At 41.7% G+C, this 16,761-nt stretch overlaps 1 protein-coding gene across 1 annotated transcript in view; it reads right to left on the reverse strand.

The window, feature by feature from the left end:
• The window catches only part of svila (supervillin a), an 83,255-nt gene that overhangs the window by 35,960 nt on the left and 30,534 nt on the right, over nucleotides 1–16,761 (reverse strand). The window contains 7 exon segments of the mRNA XM_032504387.1: nucleotides 1,658–1,711; nucleotides 6,271–6,403; nucleotides 11,263–11,351; nucleotides 11,354–11,418; nucleotides 13,441–13,819; nucleotides 13,821–13,943; nucleotides 14,723–14,788. Coding sequence (XP_032360278.1) covers nucleotides 1,658–1,711; nucleotides 6,271–6,403; nucleotides 11,263–11,351; nucleotides 11,354–11,418; nucleotides 13,441–13,819; nucleotides 13,821–13,943; nucleotides 14,723–14,788 — 909 coding nt within the window.

Consider the following 16,761-nt stretch of genomic DNA (forward strand, 5'->3'; position numbering starts at 1 on the left):
TCGGGTCCCCCATCGACTGGTTTATTTGGCCGAGAAAAGGGAAATTTGGGCCCCCTACTGGGTTCTGCCCCCCGCCCCCCACCGGATAACGGTCAAGATGGTGGTGGATGGACTTACAGATGGTAGGGTTACCCATTCCCAATTTACAAAACCCCCAACGTTCTAGTAATTCCCCCCAAGAAAAGCTTTATGTACGGGGGAAAAATCCCTTTTTGGAGAAACCCGGGCAGATCCCGGTCTTGGGGAGGGGGTGTCTGACAGGCCGTTGGGGGGGAATAATAGTGCATACAGTCCAAAAGAAAGGGAAAAGGGGACTAAAAAGATTGAGCATTCATTGGCTACGGGCGTTACGGGCTTTGCGGGCCCCGAGACGAGCCCCATGTAATGGCATTTCGGACTGAGGGAACCATGGGAACCGCAACCATTACTTTTGGGGCCCCCAATCTAAAGGAAAAATGCGAAAAACAAAACTAATAACTCCCCCGAGGGGGTTGTAACAAGCTTTTGGGACAGGATCCAAAATTTAAAGAGAGGGGAAGAGAAGCTCGTGTGTCAAAGGATAAGCTCCTTTCCCCTTTTTGTCCCCAGAGCCTGTGCTTTCCGAATGCGTTTGCTTCGTTTCCCAGAGTCTCTAAAATAAATGGGGGCCAACCTTCGGGTTCAGCTCCCCCTCCTGTGAAACCACTCCCGTGTGGTTTAAAAGGCAACACCGCCCACATTTTAAAATAAAGTTAAAATCTCCCTTTGTTAAAACTTTTTCGTTAGGGAGTGAGGAGTCGTACGTTTGCCCCAGACCGCCCGGGGGGGGGTTTACTGCGACATGCACCCCTTCTCTTCTCTCTTCTCTTTAATCGTCAATTAATCTACCAACCCCTTTTGAGCTGGCTCGGTTTTCCTTGGGCACCTTGGTTTCTATTTTTTTAAAGCTGGGGCTTTCCTTTTACACATGACAGCTCCTCTCTCCCCTCCCTTTCCATCTGTGTGCACTCATGTCCCAGAAATGCTTGAAACTACCTCAGCTCTGGGAGCTTATTCCTCAGAGTCCTCTTGATTATAATCAGCATTAAAAAAAAAAACATGGTTTTTTTGTCAAAAGCATGCAAACTCCTCTTCACGTCACTAAACCAGAAATTATTAGATGATTATAGTTAGAGACAATTGCAATTTAAACCTTAACCATACAGACACAGAGAAAACACAACCACAGAGTGTAAGACTGTAGGATCCTTGACACAGGCATCATTCTGAAACCCAACGAGCAGTGGTGGAATCCCCTTCACCCTGACACACAGATAGAGAAAGAGAGAGAGCGAGAGACAGTCGTGCAAAGTCACCGCGTTTGGCACGTGAGTGGGGGTCGTAGAAGGACAACACGACAACACACACACACACACACACACACACACACACACACCACACACACACACACACACACACACACACACACACACACACACACACACACACACCACACAACACACACACACACACAACACACACACACACACACACACACACACACCAAACCACAACACACACATTTATCAAGCCTGTGTCTTAGCAATGCTAAATGCAGTTAAGAGTCTAAAATTGAAATCACTAATCCAATTGAAACACATTTGATAAATCCCACCGCTGTGTGTGATTCCGGCCTTACCCATAGCAGGTCGGACACAGCAAACTCATCGATCAGCATCTGTGCTTCATCGTCCTACAGACAAGCAGCCGCGGGAGAGAAGGGACATGTTTGCTGAAGGCTCTGTTGTCCCAAAAATAACATCATGGCATGAAACACCATTTGCACTTTCTGAACTGTTCAGTTTCATTGTAGGACCCTTTAAGCAGCTACAATCTTACTGTGGTGGAAAATACCAAGACTACAGTATGTTTGGTGTAACAACATCAGTATCCATCAAAGAACATGCCCTTGGTTAGAACAATGGAAGTCTTTATTTGCTCTGTTGTTGGCGTTTGCTTGACTCTGCAGAGGTATGTATCTGCCTGATCTTTAGTGTTGCTCGCCTTTGATTTAAAATACGGAATAGTGTCCTGATAAATGAGTGGATGAAAACAAAATGAACACCATCAACTGTCCTTCCCCTTGACTTCTACTTCTAAGCCAGCACTAAAACCGGATTTAAAAAATATCTTTTATCTGTATTTGATTAAAAACATCATGCTTGGCATCAGAACATTAAAAGCAAAACTCTTCCTGACCCTAAAACTAAGATCAAAATGTTTTATATACTGTAACGGCAGAGCTGTTGACCCGAGCTGAACAAACCCTGATAAGCAGCTGGAAACAAAAACAGACGCTGCTGTGGATGGTAGCGGTTTGAATATGTCTAAACAGAGAGGAACGTGTACCATCCCACCCTCCCCCTCCTTTTAAAAACAAACAAGAGAACGCCAATACAGAAACGCACTCAACATGCAGAGGAGGAAATGAGGTTTATTTTTGTTTGAAAGGTAAAGGACATGCAAACAAAAGGCAAACAGAAGAATGAAAAGTTACATGTAACATGCAGTTCAGTGGAAAGAAAGGATGAAGCCAGAAAGGTGAAATACAGATGCTACATTACACTGGACAGTTAGTCAGGTTTTCTTATACTGCGCACAAAGTAATTCACTTAATAGACGTTGCATCTCAATGTATGTGTTATTTAGACAAAATTAGGCTTTTTTAATCCTTCTTAATGTACTCTAACGTTCTTTTGTACTCTAATCATCTTTAATAACAACAGTAGCAAACATATGGAAATTCTAGAGACATAGTAAACTATTTGTATGGAAGTGTTCGGCTGCAAATATTTAAAGTGAAATTCCATTTTTCATTTTTTGCACAAATAATGTAGGATCAAAGTCACATTTTATAATCCAGTTCTGATTTTAATTATCATGGTTTAAATACCAATTGAAAATAATTTTTAGTCTGCTCGTTAGCATAACATTGACGTACGTATTAAAATTAAATTAATTCCGCTAAATTAAATGAGAAATTCAAGCTGACAGACAAGCTAACCTTGAAAATGAAATTGCAAACTGGACTTTTGCATTGGAATTATGTCCTCAGGGTGCACATTTCCATTATCATCGCAGTGCTATGCTACAGAATCGAAACATATTTACAATTGAATTTTAGGCCATACTTATGTATTTTCAAGGTAATTGATTTTACAAGTATAATTATAATATATTTTGTTTCGTCATGCATCTTGCACGCACCATGAAAAAATACCTTGCAATTTGATTAAATTATTACTTTTTGTAATAATATTGGCAGCCATACACTTCCATACCCATGGAATGAAAAAGCATGCTCTATGAAATAATGTTTGACTGATCTGAAGATGAATGCAGATTAACTGCAAGCACAAAAACATGCAACAGCTGTGTATGAGACAGAACAGAGGAAAGAGACAAAGACACCAAAAGACACAGACTTGGACAATACACAACCTCTCTGTTTAGAGACATCCCAAAATAAATGTTACAATTGCAGGTTTCTACTGCAAAACTGTTCAATGGCTGTCTGACTTCTGACATTGCTATGACTCTAGAGCATGTGTCTAAATCAATTCCAGCCCCTTGCAGATTTTGATCCGTCCTGCATAGCAATTTAGGTCCATAATAAATTTTGAACCACCTAGTTTTTGTCGCTTTTCCAACCAGCCATTAGCCATTTTTTATGACGTTTGTTGACACGTTTTCCGAGGTTTTATCCCCCCATGTTTTTATTTTCCACTGTGGCCCGTAGTGAAATTGAGTTTGACACGTGCTCTAGAGTTACACGTCAGCAGAAGAAGAGCATCTCCTAAACTCTGTTTATTAAACCGCCCGACTTCAGCGGCTTGCCGTCATACTGCGAAACTGCAGAGCAAATCAAATTACTGAAGCCTGCCACTGTATTAGTGCTGCATTCAAGTCCCATGGGCTGAAGTTCTCATGTGTTCTTACTAGGGCTGCACGATTTGGAGAAAAAGTCATATTGTAATGATTTAAAACACTGTGATTACAATTGCAATATAATGTATTAGGAGTTTACTTGATTATCAAGGACAATGCACAAAATAGGCTACTGAAATTTTACTTGAACATACAAGTTAAACGATCATAAGAAGAAATGCGTAGACAAAAATGTGCAATACTTAATATTTTACAAATTGAGTAACAAAATATACAAATTCCAATTAAATGAATCCATTTTGTATGGCCTTGTTAATGATGATATTCAAGATGCGGGTAATATAATGACTGTTATTAAGTCAAAGTGTATTTAAACTTCTTCTTAAAGTCTTCATGTTCTGAACTTTAGAGGGCAGATTCAATGTTGATTCAACACAGCAGTATAAATCAGACATTAGCGAGAGCCAGATTGATGGGTGTTGAGTGACATCATTGCCTGAGCGGTGTCGCAGTGAGCATAAAGGCAAAAGAGACCGCAAAGATGGTATAAAGTGATTAACAGTAAACACCATGCGTCTTCTTAAAGGCAACTTCATCTGTTGTTAAAGGTCCCATGGCATGAAAATTTCACTTTATGAGGTTTTTTTAAAGTTAATATGCGTTTTCCCAGCCTGCCTATGGTCCCCCAGTGGCTAGAAATGGTGATAGGTGTAAACCGAGCCCTGGGTATCCTGCTCTGCCTTAGAGAAAAATGAAAGCTTAGATGGGCCGATCTGGAATCTTCCCCTTATGATGTCATAAGGGGCAAGGTTACCTCTCCTTTCTCTGCTTTGCCCGCCCAGAGAATTTGCCCCACCCATGAGAGTGAGACAATATGGCTTTCAAACGAGCAAAGTGGCAGTTGGTCAAGGCCACACCCCCAGTCTCCACCTCAAAAGCTACAGACTCTGAAATGGCACATACTAAGGAAAGCTCATTGTGGGACTGGCTCTAGTGGCTGGAATTCTGCTCCAAGGCTGAATTTCGGAGAAGATACTTCAGATACAGTATTAGGGGACCACTAAGGTCTATGTAAAAGAGACTTCAGATACAGTATTAGAGGACCACTAAGGTCTATGTAAAAGAGACTTCAGATACAGTATTAGAGGACCAATAAGGTCTATATAAAAGAGACTTCAGATACAGTATTAGTGGACCACTAAGGTCTATATAAAAGAGACTTCAGATACAGTATTAGGGGACCACTAAGGTCTATATAAAGAGACTTCAGATACAGTATTAGGGGACCACTAAGGTCTATATAAAAGAGACTTCAGACACAGTATTAGTGGACCACTAAGGTCTATATAAAAGAGACTTCAGATACAGTATTAGTGGACCACTAAGGTCTATATAAAACAGACTTCAGATACAGTATTAGTGGACCACTAAGGTCTATATAAAAGAGACTTCAGATACAGTATTAGTGGACCACTAAGGTCTATATAAAGAGACTTCAGATACAGTATTAGTGGACCACTAAGGTCTATATAAAAGCATCCAAAGAGCACCATGCCATGGGACCTTTAATACTGTCGGTCAAGTGAAGGCTGATACAAACAGGTGAATGAAGCGGAGTGTCTGTTTAAAGTGACAGGCTGCAAAAATGATCCGGCAGGTAATTTGGGCTGTTTTGGTTTGTGTTTGGCTTGGAAATTAACGGGACTGTGCGAAACACACCAGAGGAGCTGAAATCTAGTAAAGTTAGGAAATAAAACATGGAGATATTTGTCAAGAGTCAAGTTATTGTTTTAATGTATAGTATACCTTCCTGCCATCAACCTAAACAAATATATTTAAAAGAAAACATGGATGCTCAAATGTCATTCAGCGGCACTCATCGGTTTTATATTTCGTGGGAAACAAATTGGCTAGTGAAATATCTGAAAGGCTGGTTACTTTAAAAATCTACTAGCCATGTTGAATGGTGAACAGAAAAGTTAATTTGAAGCCTGGTTACAACGTTGAGGCTGCAATGCACACAGTGGCACGCACACAGCACACATTTTTGTTTACTTAAATCGCACAATGTTTGAGGTTACGTAATCACGAGTGACATTGCCATTAGACTAATCGTGCAGCCCAAGTCTGAACTTTTTTTGAAGGTGCCATGATTGGAATTTTAACCATACTATAATCTTCAGATGAGTAGGTACTAGTAGTAGTTCAAACAGGACACTGTACCATCTTTAAACATGACATGGTTGGAGCATACAGTCATAAGTGCATGAAAAACACGATGTAAGAGACAACAGACGACCGGCCGTCTCAGGCTCGTCTGTGGATGTGTTCAGTCAGCAGTGAGTGTGCAGGTCAGTGGGTTACCTTCTTCTTGAAGCTCTGCTCCAGTTCCCAGTGCTGAGCGTGCTGGTCGCCCACGGCAACCTTCGCCACATCCTGCTTCTTATTGATCCTGTTCCTCCAGTCGGCCTCGCCGCTCTTCTTCAACAAGGCCACTCTGGGGAGTCAGAAAGCAGAGGGAGAGTTACATACTTTAGAGGGGAGAAAATAAAGTCCACGTATAAAATATGCTTAAACGGTGCCCCCGCCACACAAAAACATTTTTACTTGCATTTTTTGAAACATGTTAGGTCCATATGTGTTTGCGTTATGTAGTGAAGGTGGAAATGAAATGCTACCTCCTCTGTCAGCTCTAGCCACTGAAAAGAAATCAAGTGGGTGCAGTGTTGTTGACAGTCTTGTTATTACTTGGAATTCCTCATGGGAGGGCGACAGAAACTACACACTATAGCTTTAGGTCTGCAAGAGGAGCTAAAACTTGTGTGGACGGAGAACGTTTTTGTCTCTAAACAGGAAAACAGAGTAGCTGTGGACTGAGCAAATAGCAGGAGCATGTATCTCAAAATGTCAAACAACTGTATTCCTGTGAGATCACCAGATTGTATTAAATATAACTTTTACAAATATTTAGCCAATGCCAAATAAAAAAAGAAATGCACAGAGTGCATACCATCAGCACACTGATACTAGATGTGTAGAGCAGGGGTCTTCAACGTTTTCCAGGCCAAGGACCCCCAAACTGATGGCGAGATGGAGCGGGGACCCCCTAATTATATATATTGTATAACATTGTGTTATATCAAACTGGTCCTATAGTGCCATGTGTGCATTGATGACTGAAAGACATCTTCTGCCTCCATTTATCTGTTTACTACAGTGTGTTGAATTCATGTTAATGTGTATTTAAAGACATTTCAATTAGTGGAAAAAATTGCAGGGGGGGGGGGAATATTAAAAAAAAAGTCTAATCAACCAAAACTTTCGCGACCCCCATGCAGTACCTGCGCGGACCCCCTAGGGGTCGCGGACCCCCTGTTGAAGACCCCTGGTGTAGAGTCAATAGAACAGTGCATGGCATGAAAACAGACAGCCCTTTGCACAAGGTTAATGCAACGTTAGTCTATCTCCACGATATGGAAATTCCGTCAGATTTCATTTTTTTTTTTTCATACGTCAGTTACCTTCTGCTTTCTTTGTACTGTAATTCTGAACTCCGGTGGATTTCTGAGGACTATGGTTAACTGCTCCTCAGATCTCTGTAGGGTAAATCCAGACAGCTAGCTAGACTCTCTGTCCAATCGGAGTTTTCTCTCGCACGACTAAAACAACCTTTCAATGTACACATGTTAAAACAAGACAAGTTCCTTCCCAAGGCTGTTTTGCTGAGGCACCGCGGCTCTGCCCGGGGCTTAGTGCTGCTTATGACAATTGTGATTGGTTTAAAGAAATGCCGATAAACCAGAGCATGTTTTTCTCCTATCCTGGAATGCTAGACTATTTCAACGTTGGCACGTTGCAAAAAAAAAACTTTGCTTCTTCAAGGCTTTTAACTCAACCCATCACAACTAAAAACAGGGACACTGTCACGCATCCTTTTAGTCTCATCTACAGGACTGTTTGTAATGAAGACAGCAAACACTGAGCAGAGGCAGACAGCATGCCACTTAGCTGCCAGTTAGAAATGCTGATAAACAGACTGCCAACAGTTTAAATACAAGTAGACATTAAGATCACTTAGAGATGTCGGTGTCACTGGAGCGGTTTAAACAAAAGAGGTAAAGCGCTGGGATTTATTTGAGATAAAGTAAATGTAGGCCAAACAGCGTGGGAAGTGGGCTCTATGAAAAAGACCAACATAAATCTTAAAATTAAGACATGTACAACAGTTAGACCTGTAACAATTATACCATAATTGTCTAATTGACAATGTTTTGACACAATGGAAGCTTCTTTGTTGAACTGCATTTCATTTCCAACATAAGCTTAGGTCTTAAGGCGTATGAATGGTAATTGTTGATATTATTGGTCAGACTATATATTTTTATTATTGTTTCAATTGTTAGAATTTGACCCTATACACGTTCCTAGCAACAAAAACAAAAGGGGGATATAGTCAGAAAAATGTTTTATGATAAGAGGAGTTGTTAAAGCGCCCATATTTTGCTCATTTTTTGAAGTTGGACCAGAATGGGTTTACATGGTTTCATTTATTTAAAAAAAACACCATATTTTTGTTGTAATGCGCATTGCTGCAGATCCTGTTTTCACCCGGTGTGTTTAGGTCTCTGTTTTAGCTCCAGAGTGAGACATCTCACTTCTATACTATCTTTGATCATAATATGGGCACTTTTACTTTATAGGCTGTTTACCTGTGTTATCACATAGCGGGGATATACCCAAAAGATTTTTCCTGGAATTCATTCAAAACTTTAATTACTTTAAAAAAAAGTGACAAATAAATTAATATTTTGTGAATGAAAGAAGCAATTATATTGTTAATCGCAATTTCAGAGACAATAAATTGTACAGCAACATTTGGAATTGTTACAGCTCTATAGTCTATTAACTGACTTCTGGAAAACACATGGAAGATTCCAAGATCACATACTGAAGCATAGTGTGAACAGATGTTCAGTTATTGAGCTCTTATTTCTGGGTAGGGAGCAGACAGGACCCATAATGGAGGGGTCAGTGTGTTGGCAGTGCCCTCTGACCCTCTAACAACCCCCCCTCTGTGACCCAGTGAGGGAACGTCCTGTTTTCTCCCGGGGGCAGTGCAACACCGCCCAAAAAACAGGATGAAAGTTCCAGTGAATAGAAGTTGCCAGCTGGGTCTGGAACACTGATCCTGCCTCCAGGAAAACCCTCTGAAAATGGGAGAGCGTCAAAGCTGTCGTGACTAGTGTTGGGCATCTTTTTAATTTTACCAACTCTGATTCTTTCTTTTCAATTCCGGTTCTATACATTATATATTTCCAAATGATTCCAATTAAAAAAAACAATTCCATCCGTGGGTTCTCAATGCCCAAACCTAGTCGTGACATGGTGAAAGATTGTGCGAGATGTGGAAAACTTGAGCACACACTGGAGGCCACACAACACACACACACACACACACACACAAACACACAACCACACACACAACACACACAAACACACACACACACACACACACACAACACCACAAACACACAAAGTTTACATGTACTCGCATTATGTCATCAATCAATTCAGAGTGACCCCTGCCTGCTGTGTTTACCAGTGAAGCCAGCAGACAAAGCTCATTAAAAACAATGTGACGTAACGAGACTTATGTAATCACTTCATTTGTCAGGGAATCCAATACTGAGCTTCAGTTAAAAGTCAAAGTTGAAATGTACACCATGAACAACCAAATACATTTAAAATGCACAGCACTGATTTTATGATGGAAAACAAGAACGTAGGTTGTGTGTTTAAGTAACAATATGCCAAAAAAAGAAACTTTAGAAAACTGAGTCAGTTTTTCTTTCTATTCAGTATTGTATTGTGTGTGTGTGTAGCAAAGCCTGTTCTTCCTCTGTGACATAGAGCTCCATCACTGTCCAAAAATGGAAAAACACATCAGAAAGCCACACTGTGGCACTGGGGGACATGATGCTTCATTACCATGAACACACACGGTTTTGACGGTTCAATCCCACATACAGAAAATGTGCGTGAATTTACCAGCTAAAATGGTAAAATGCACTTTTTCCGCCAGTTTGAGTAATGTGGTTAACAGTCTGCCATCTGTTTTGGTATATGTTCATGACCTGAGTCTTACATCTTCAGAATGAAAATGAGAGCCACAGGCAGGCAGGTCTAGACGGACAAACAAATCGTTGATTTTGGTCTTCCATGTGATTTGTGGAGAATAATAAAAACATAGAATATCATCATCTTTATCATTTAACGAGTTGTTGTAATATATAGGAATAACCAGTAACACGACTCCCTCCTGTGTAAGAAATGAGGTCAGAAACACAAAATTTGAAAATATAGATCTGGCTTTCACTGATCTGTCGACCTGATGAAACAAATTCAGATGCTTAAAAAATGCTATATCATTATGGAATGACCAGCTTCTGCCCCTGCAAAATTCTTAATGTAATGATATCCATTTATTTCATTTAATTAGATTCATGCATTACATTTAGAAGCATTGAAGAGCTTCAGTTTGAATGTAGTCCATTCTATCCTTTCCAAACCAGCCCACTGTTATATGGAGGGGATATTCCACTCTTTGTCCTGGGGTGCATAGCAGCAGTGGCTGGAAATGAAAAAACTCTAACAACCCACTAACTCGCTCGGTCTCGTCCTCACAATCTCATTTTCTGTCTCCATTTAACCCACATTAGGGAATCTTCCCTTCCCTTCAGCCTTAGCTTGGGTGGCTATTTACAGACTAACTAGTCTCACATTGCCAGACCTTCCTCTGGCTAGGTCTACATAGCATTCTGGGATAGGAGAAAAACGTGCTCTGGTTAGTTGCATTTCTTTAAATCAATCACAATTGTCATGGGCTAAGAGCCGGACGGAGCAACGATGCCTCTGAAAAATAGCCTCAAGAAGGAACTTGTTTTGGTGGAACACGTGTACGTTCAAAAATTGTTTTAGTTGTGCAAGAGCAAACTCTGATTGGACAGATAGTCTAGCTAGCGGTCTGGATTCACCCTGCAGAGATCTGAGGAGCAGTTAACCATGGAATACCAACACAAAGAAAGAGGAAGGTAACAAACATCCAGCCTAAAAATGAGGGACATCAGGTGGATCTTCCAGGCGGTACAGAAGCAAACCCCTTAATGAATAGTTGTTGTTATAGACTACTGACCAACTGATCCAAAAGGAGTATATTTTAGGCCATGATGATTGTAATGGCATTCAGATTAGATGGAGTCTTTACCAGTACATGCACATGGCAATACGTAGAGAATAGCAACATTCAGAATGCACAAAAAAGAAGAAAACAGCAGCTGGCCACAGCACCAGGCCCACCTCTCTTTGATGGACATGTGTCTGGCCATCATCATGTTGCACAGCTCGTCTTCCTCCACCGGCTGAACCAGGCCGTCTGTGTGTGTGTCTACGCAGGAGGCCGACACACGCTGCTGGGCGAACCAGATGACGTCACCGCAGTGGACTCCGGAGGCTCTGGGAGCACACACACATACAGTGGAGTGAATCAATTCAATAACTTGACAGCAGCACATACATGTTAACAGTTTCCACTGGGGCTGGGTATCATTTAAAAGATTACGATACCAGTACCCTTAGAGAGATACCAATATTTGATCATTTTATTTTCTACTTCATTTGTTTCCCATCATGTGAAAAAAAACATTTATCTGCAAAAATTAACACCACAAGGATTTTAACGCAAATTCATTTGGAAGGTGTTCAAATATTGTATAAAACTGTACAAGTCTGTCAAATACAACGCACTCGACTTCACCAGACTGCAGACCGTATGTGTTGTAGCCGCTGCGGTAGTGGGCCAATCACAAGTCGCATCAAATCAAAGAACGCTTGCGGTGATTGGCTGCAAGCAAAACCATTCAAATAGGGATTTTTTTCTACATCTGGGTACAAAACGGATCGAATGTAGGCATTGTTTGACTGTAGTAGTTGCAATACTACTTGGTGGTGGGTTATTTTATGATGGACTAGATTTAAAATGGCATTTTTTTTTTTTTAGGAAGGACATGGAAAAAAAAGAAAAGATGTTAAACGTGATTCAAAATACATTCTGCAGATGGATCCATGTATCAAACTCCTGATATTTACCGTCTAGTATACATCTCTCTAAATAATGCAATATCCCAAAAGTTTCATGACTACAGGATTTTGCATTAAAGTACAGTCACGGCTCTGACAGTGCAAACTAAGCAGCACAAAACAGCGTGGGAGCCAACGTCTTTCATGCTTACCAAGAGGCTCTCGTCTGCCTGTGAGAAGCAGCGCAGACACTTTTTCACGGCTTCAAACCTCCGTGCCACAGCTGTAATCAAATAATCCACGCTGTTTTGTAGAAACACTGAAGCTCGCTTGTCGAGGCACTACTGCCTGGTTTTTGGTCTCCGCATCCACACTGCTCTATCACGCCACAAAAACAACAACAACCATCTGATCTGACTGATTTCTCTGCTCTCTGACAGGTTGTACACTTAGTAGAGAGACAGTCAAAGTGTTTGGAGTTACTGCCACTCAGACATAAAGGAAGCTGAAAACCAAAACCTGAATGCAACATTGTCAGAGTCGCAGGAAATGTGGTTGAATGAGAAATGGTTGTTGACTGTGGACTGAAAGTGACTCCAGTGTTTATTTAGTCTCACAATTTGCTTTTTAAATATTTAAAAGGCCATTTTCACTCTCCTATCATGCCTCACCATGACAATATTTTGACAACAGTAACATGGTGAGGTTGGGCGCCCAGATAGCTCAGTTGGTATAGCGAGCGCCCACATGTAGAGGTTTACTCTTCGACGCAGCGGCCGCGGGTTCAATTCTGACCTGCGGCTCTTTGCTGCATGTCAATCCCCCCTCTCTCTCCCCTTTCATGTCTTCATCTATGCTGTCAAAAATAAAGGCTGAAATTGCCCCTCCCCCCAAAAAAAAAAAAACATTCTGAGTTTTAGCAAGTATAATGTTCACCATGGTCACCATCTTAGTTTTGTGTGTTAGCACACGGTCTGAAATTGGCAGTGGTATTATTTTTATTCTTACAGATGGCTCATTAGATATAGCCATCCAGCATCACTTTCTTGTTTTCCGGTAAACACTGATACACTGATATCCAACATACACTCACTCTGCACAAGTTTAATTGCAGAAAGTAAAAAGATCCCCCATGGACAATCAGATCCAGAACCATTAGACTGAAAAACTTTTACCCTTAGGCCGTCAAGAGCAAAAACCCTCCTTTCCATCTCCTTTCTCTATAAAGACTTGTGTGCAATAAACCCCAAACAACTGGACATGCAATAACCTCATGTACTGTATGTAGTGCCACCTCATCATGCTTATTTATTTTTTTATTTATCTTTCCATTTTACTATTTCCATTTTCTATTTCTGTCTGTAATTTAAAGCTGCTTAACTGTGTTCCATTGGTGAAAAACAATGACAATAAAAGATCTATTCTATTTTTTTTCGGTTCCCTCTCTACGGTTCTTACCTCCACTGATGGCCCTGCTCTTCTGGCCGTCTGGGTAGTGTGCTTCCTCCCTTAGATACGCCTCCAGCCTCTCCTGGCGCATGTGGCTCTCTGAGCTCTGCACAGCTCTGTCTCCCCACCCTCTGGTTAGCCACTCCTCCTCCTCTTCCTCCCTCCTCTCTCTTCCAGTCAGGGGCTGGGGCAGAGCGACCTGCCTGACCGCTCCCTCTGGAGAGGGAAGCTTCCTCTTCCCTGGCCACTGATCAGCTCCGTCTTCTCCCTGAGGAAGGATTTGGTATCTCTGATGGTCCGCGGAGTTCAGGGACCTCCAGGGGGGGGCGTCTGGGTGGTGAGCGGGCAGAGAGCTGTCAGCGCTGGGGGTCAGGGGTTGGACCCTGGGCTGCCGCTCTGGTTATGTGGATGTCTCCGGCATGGTCAGTGGAGACAGTGTCTTCTCTCAGAGCAGAAGAGGAGGATGACGAAGTAGGGAGGGGTCCCAACCGAGAGCCTGTACCGTTGTGAAGCTGTGTAACGGAGAGGTAGAAAGAGTCACAGGCAACGAAAAAAGTCGGTTTGCCACAGAAGCTGAGAAACAGGTCAGGCAAACTGCACACACACACCAATTTGAGACAATCATGCTGACTAATCACCGCCTGCCTGACTCACTGTGCTTCCTGAGCATCAAAGGGCAGCCTCACTCACCAGTCATTTGCAGCCCACATCACAAAGCCATGCCAACAGCCCCCCCCCACATCCCACACAAAGCATCCTGCTTTAGCCAAAAGACTTGACCTGAACTTAAGTTTGTGAACTAACCTGCCATTTTTGCAGAGTAATAAATGACAAGCAGCATTTAACATCCATAGAAAGCACAGCACAATCTTGTACAAATATTCCATTAACTTCTTAATCTTTGGCTTTAATTTCCTATCCCATGCATCCCCTCCATGAAACCGTTTCAAAACGAGTGGATGGAAATAAGCCGCTTTCAGTCCATATGGCGGTGAACAAGAGCTATGGTGCTTTTGTTCTCCTATCCTCCACCACAGAGGCATCTTTCAAGCCCTCAGCATCATCCATCCACACATCACAGCCTCCTCAATGACACAGCCGGATGACGACATCTGAGTCGGAACTTACTCAGAAGCCGGGAAATTGCACTGTACATCCACAATTAAATCACACAACATGGATACGGGATGCCATACAGCACGTGTTTTACAGAAACACATGGTCACTTCTGAGAGGAGTGCCCCAGCTGTGTCTCAGGCAAATGCATGGTGATTGTTCGGAGGAGCCTTACTTGTAGGTGCTCTACCGGGCTGTCACCCAGCTCCTGTTCATCCCTGACGTCTACGTCTGAAGGCTCCTGGAGCAGAAACATGCACAGGCTACAATGCTTGGTTCATGTTTTCTCTTATGTATTCTCTCTCTCACTCTCTTGTTTAAAGCAGGAATGGGTTACACTGCACCATTTCTTATTATATCTTATGCCTTTTTTATTTTACTTAGTATTGTAATTTTACAATGGCTAGTTCTGTTGCTCTTTCTGAGGTGTGTCACCCTCTTCTCCCATTAAAAGTTTGTTTGTGGAGTTTTTCCGGATCTAAATTATTGATTTGTTTAACAGATTGTAAAGCCCTGCTAAATGAGAACATTTTTGTATCAGCTTTTCCGTTAAATGCATTATGAGTTAGAGGAGTAGATTAATACCCCTCTCTGAGGCTCACACATTGATTAATCCCTACACACACTGAAATGTAAAAAAACAACAGTTTGTAGTTTTCCAGGGTTAGGTGCAAAGTACTCTGGATGGATTCATTTCCAGGATAGTTCCGGCGTCAACGGAAGTTCCGCCAGATGTCCCATCCGTGTTTTTTGTGTTTACGACCAAACTACGGTCGCATTGATGAACAGCAACCGGAACCTCTGACCAGCATTACACGCTGAAAATGTCTGAATATTTGGATGGTGAAATAAGGCAGGCCTGCTTGGTTCTTCTGAGCAATTATTGTAAAGATTTACAAAGAATATGTTTACTCAATGGCATTTACTCTCTAACTGGGACGTTTTGGGATTTGTTATGGACAAAATACACACGGTGATAAACTGGTAAGAGCAATTGAGGTTTCACCATGTATCAGCTAATTTAAATAGCTCATGTTTATGTATTGTGTGAACAGTTAACATTTAAAGGTCCTACAACATACTGCTTTCTGGATGCTTTTATATAGACCTCAGTGATCCCCTAATACTGTTTCTAAAGTCTTTTATATAGATCTTACTGTTCCCCCAATACTGTATCTGAAGTCTCTTTTATTTAGACCTTAGTGGTCCCCTAATACTGTTTCTGAAGTCTTTTATATAGATCTTACTGTTCCCCCAATACTGTATCTGAAGTCTCTTTTATTTAGACCTCAGTGGTCCCCTAATACTGTATCTGAAGTCTCTTTTATTTAGACCTCAGTGGTCCCCTAATACTGTATCTGAAGTCTCTTTTATATAGACCTCAGTGGTCCCCTAATACTGTATCTGAAGTCTCTTTTATTTAGACCTCAGTGGTCCCCTAATACTGTATCTGAAGTCTCTTTTATTTAGACCTTAGTGGTCTCCTAATACTGTATCTGAAGTCTCTTTTATATAGACCTTAGTGGTCCCCTAATACTGTATCTGAAGTCTCTTTTATGTAGACCTTAGTGGTCCCCTAATACTGTATCTGAAGTCTCTTTTATTTAGACCTTAATGGTCCCCTAATACTGTATCTGAAGTCTTATTTATATAGACCTTAGTGGTCCCCTAATATCATATCTGGAGGGTGGGGGTGTGGCCTTGACCAACTGCCATGCTTTGCTTGCAAGCTATGATGTCTCTCTCTTTCTCATGGGTGGGCCAAATCGCCATTGTTAGCCACTGGGGGACCATGATCAGGCTGGGGGAACGCATATTAATGTTTAACAAAACTGATATTTTAATGCCATGGGACCTTTAATATTGTATGTAGCGTTTTCTTATGCAGGGTGCAAATGTTACACCACAACTAGTTCCTTCCCGAGACTATTTTGCAGAGCTACATTCGGTGCATCTGGAGCTTAACGCCGCCAAAGATAGTGATTGGTTTAAAGAAATTTAAACAACTTCTATTGAGGAGTTTATGCTGCTGTTGCCAGACCTTCCTCCACAGCGCTGTGTTGATAGGTCTGCCAATGCGAGACTAGCTGCAATTAAATGATTCTTTATTGGCTGCAGTTACCTCCTGAAGTCTCTGCTGGCTGCCTGACAGTCTCAACGACACAGTTGTTGGTACTAGGCCAAGATATACAGCTCCAGCACCTCACTTCCGTG

Source organism: Etheostoma spectabile, chromosome 22, assembly GCF_008692095.1.
Source record: "Etheostoma spectabile isolate EspeVRDwgs_2016 chromosome 22, UIUC_Espe_1.0, whole genome shotgun sequence".
In the NCBI taxonomy this organism is placed as follows: domain Eukaryota; kingdom Metazoa; phylum Chordata; class Actinopteri; order Perciformes; family Percidae; genus Etheostoma; species Etheostoma spectabile.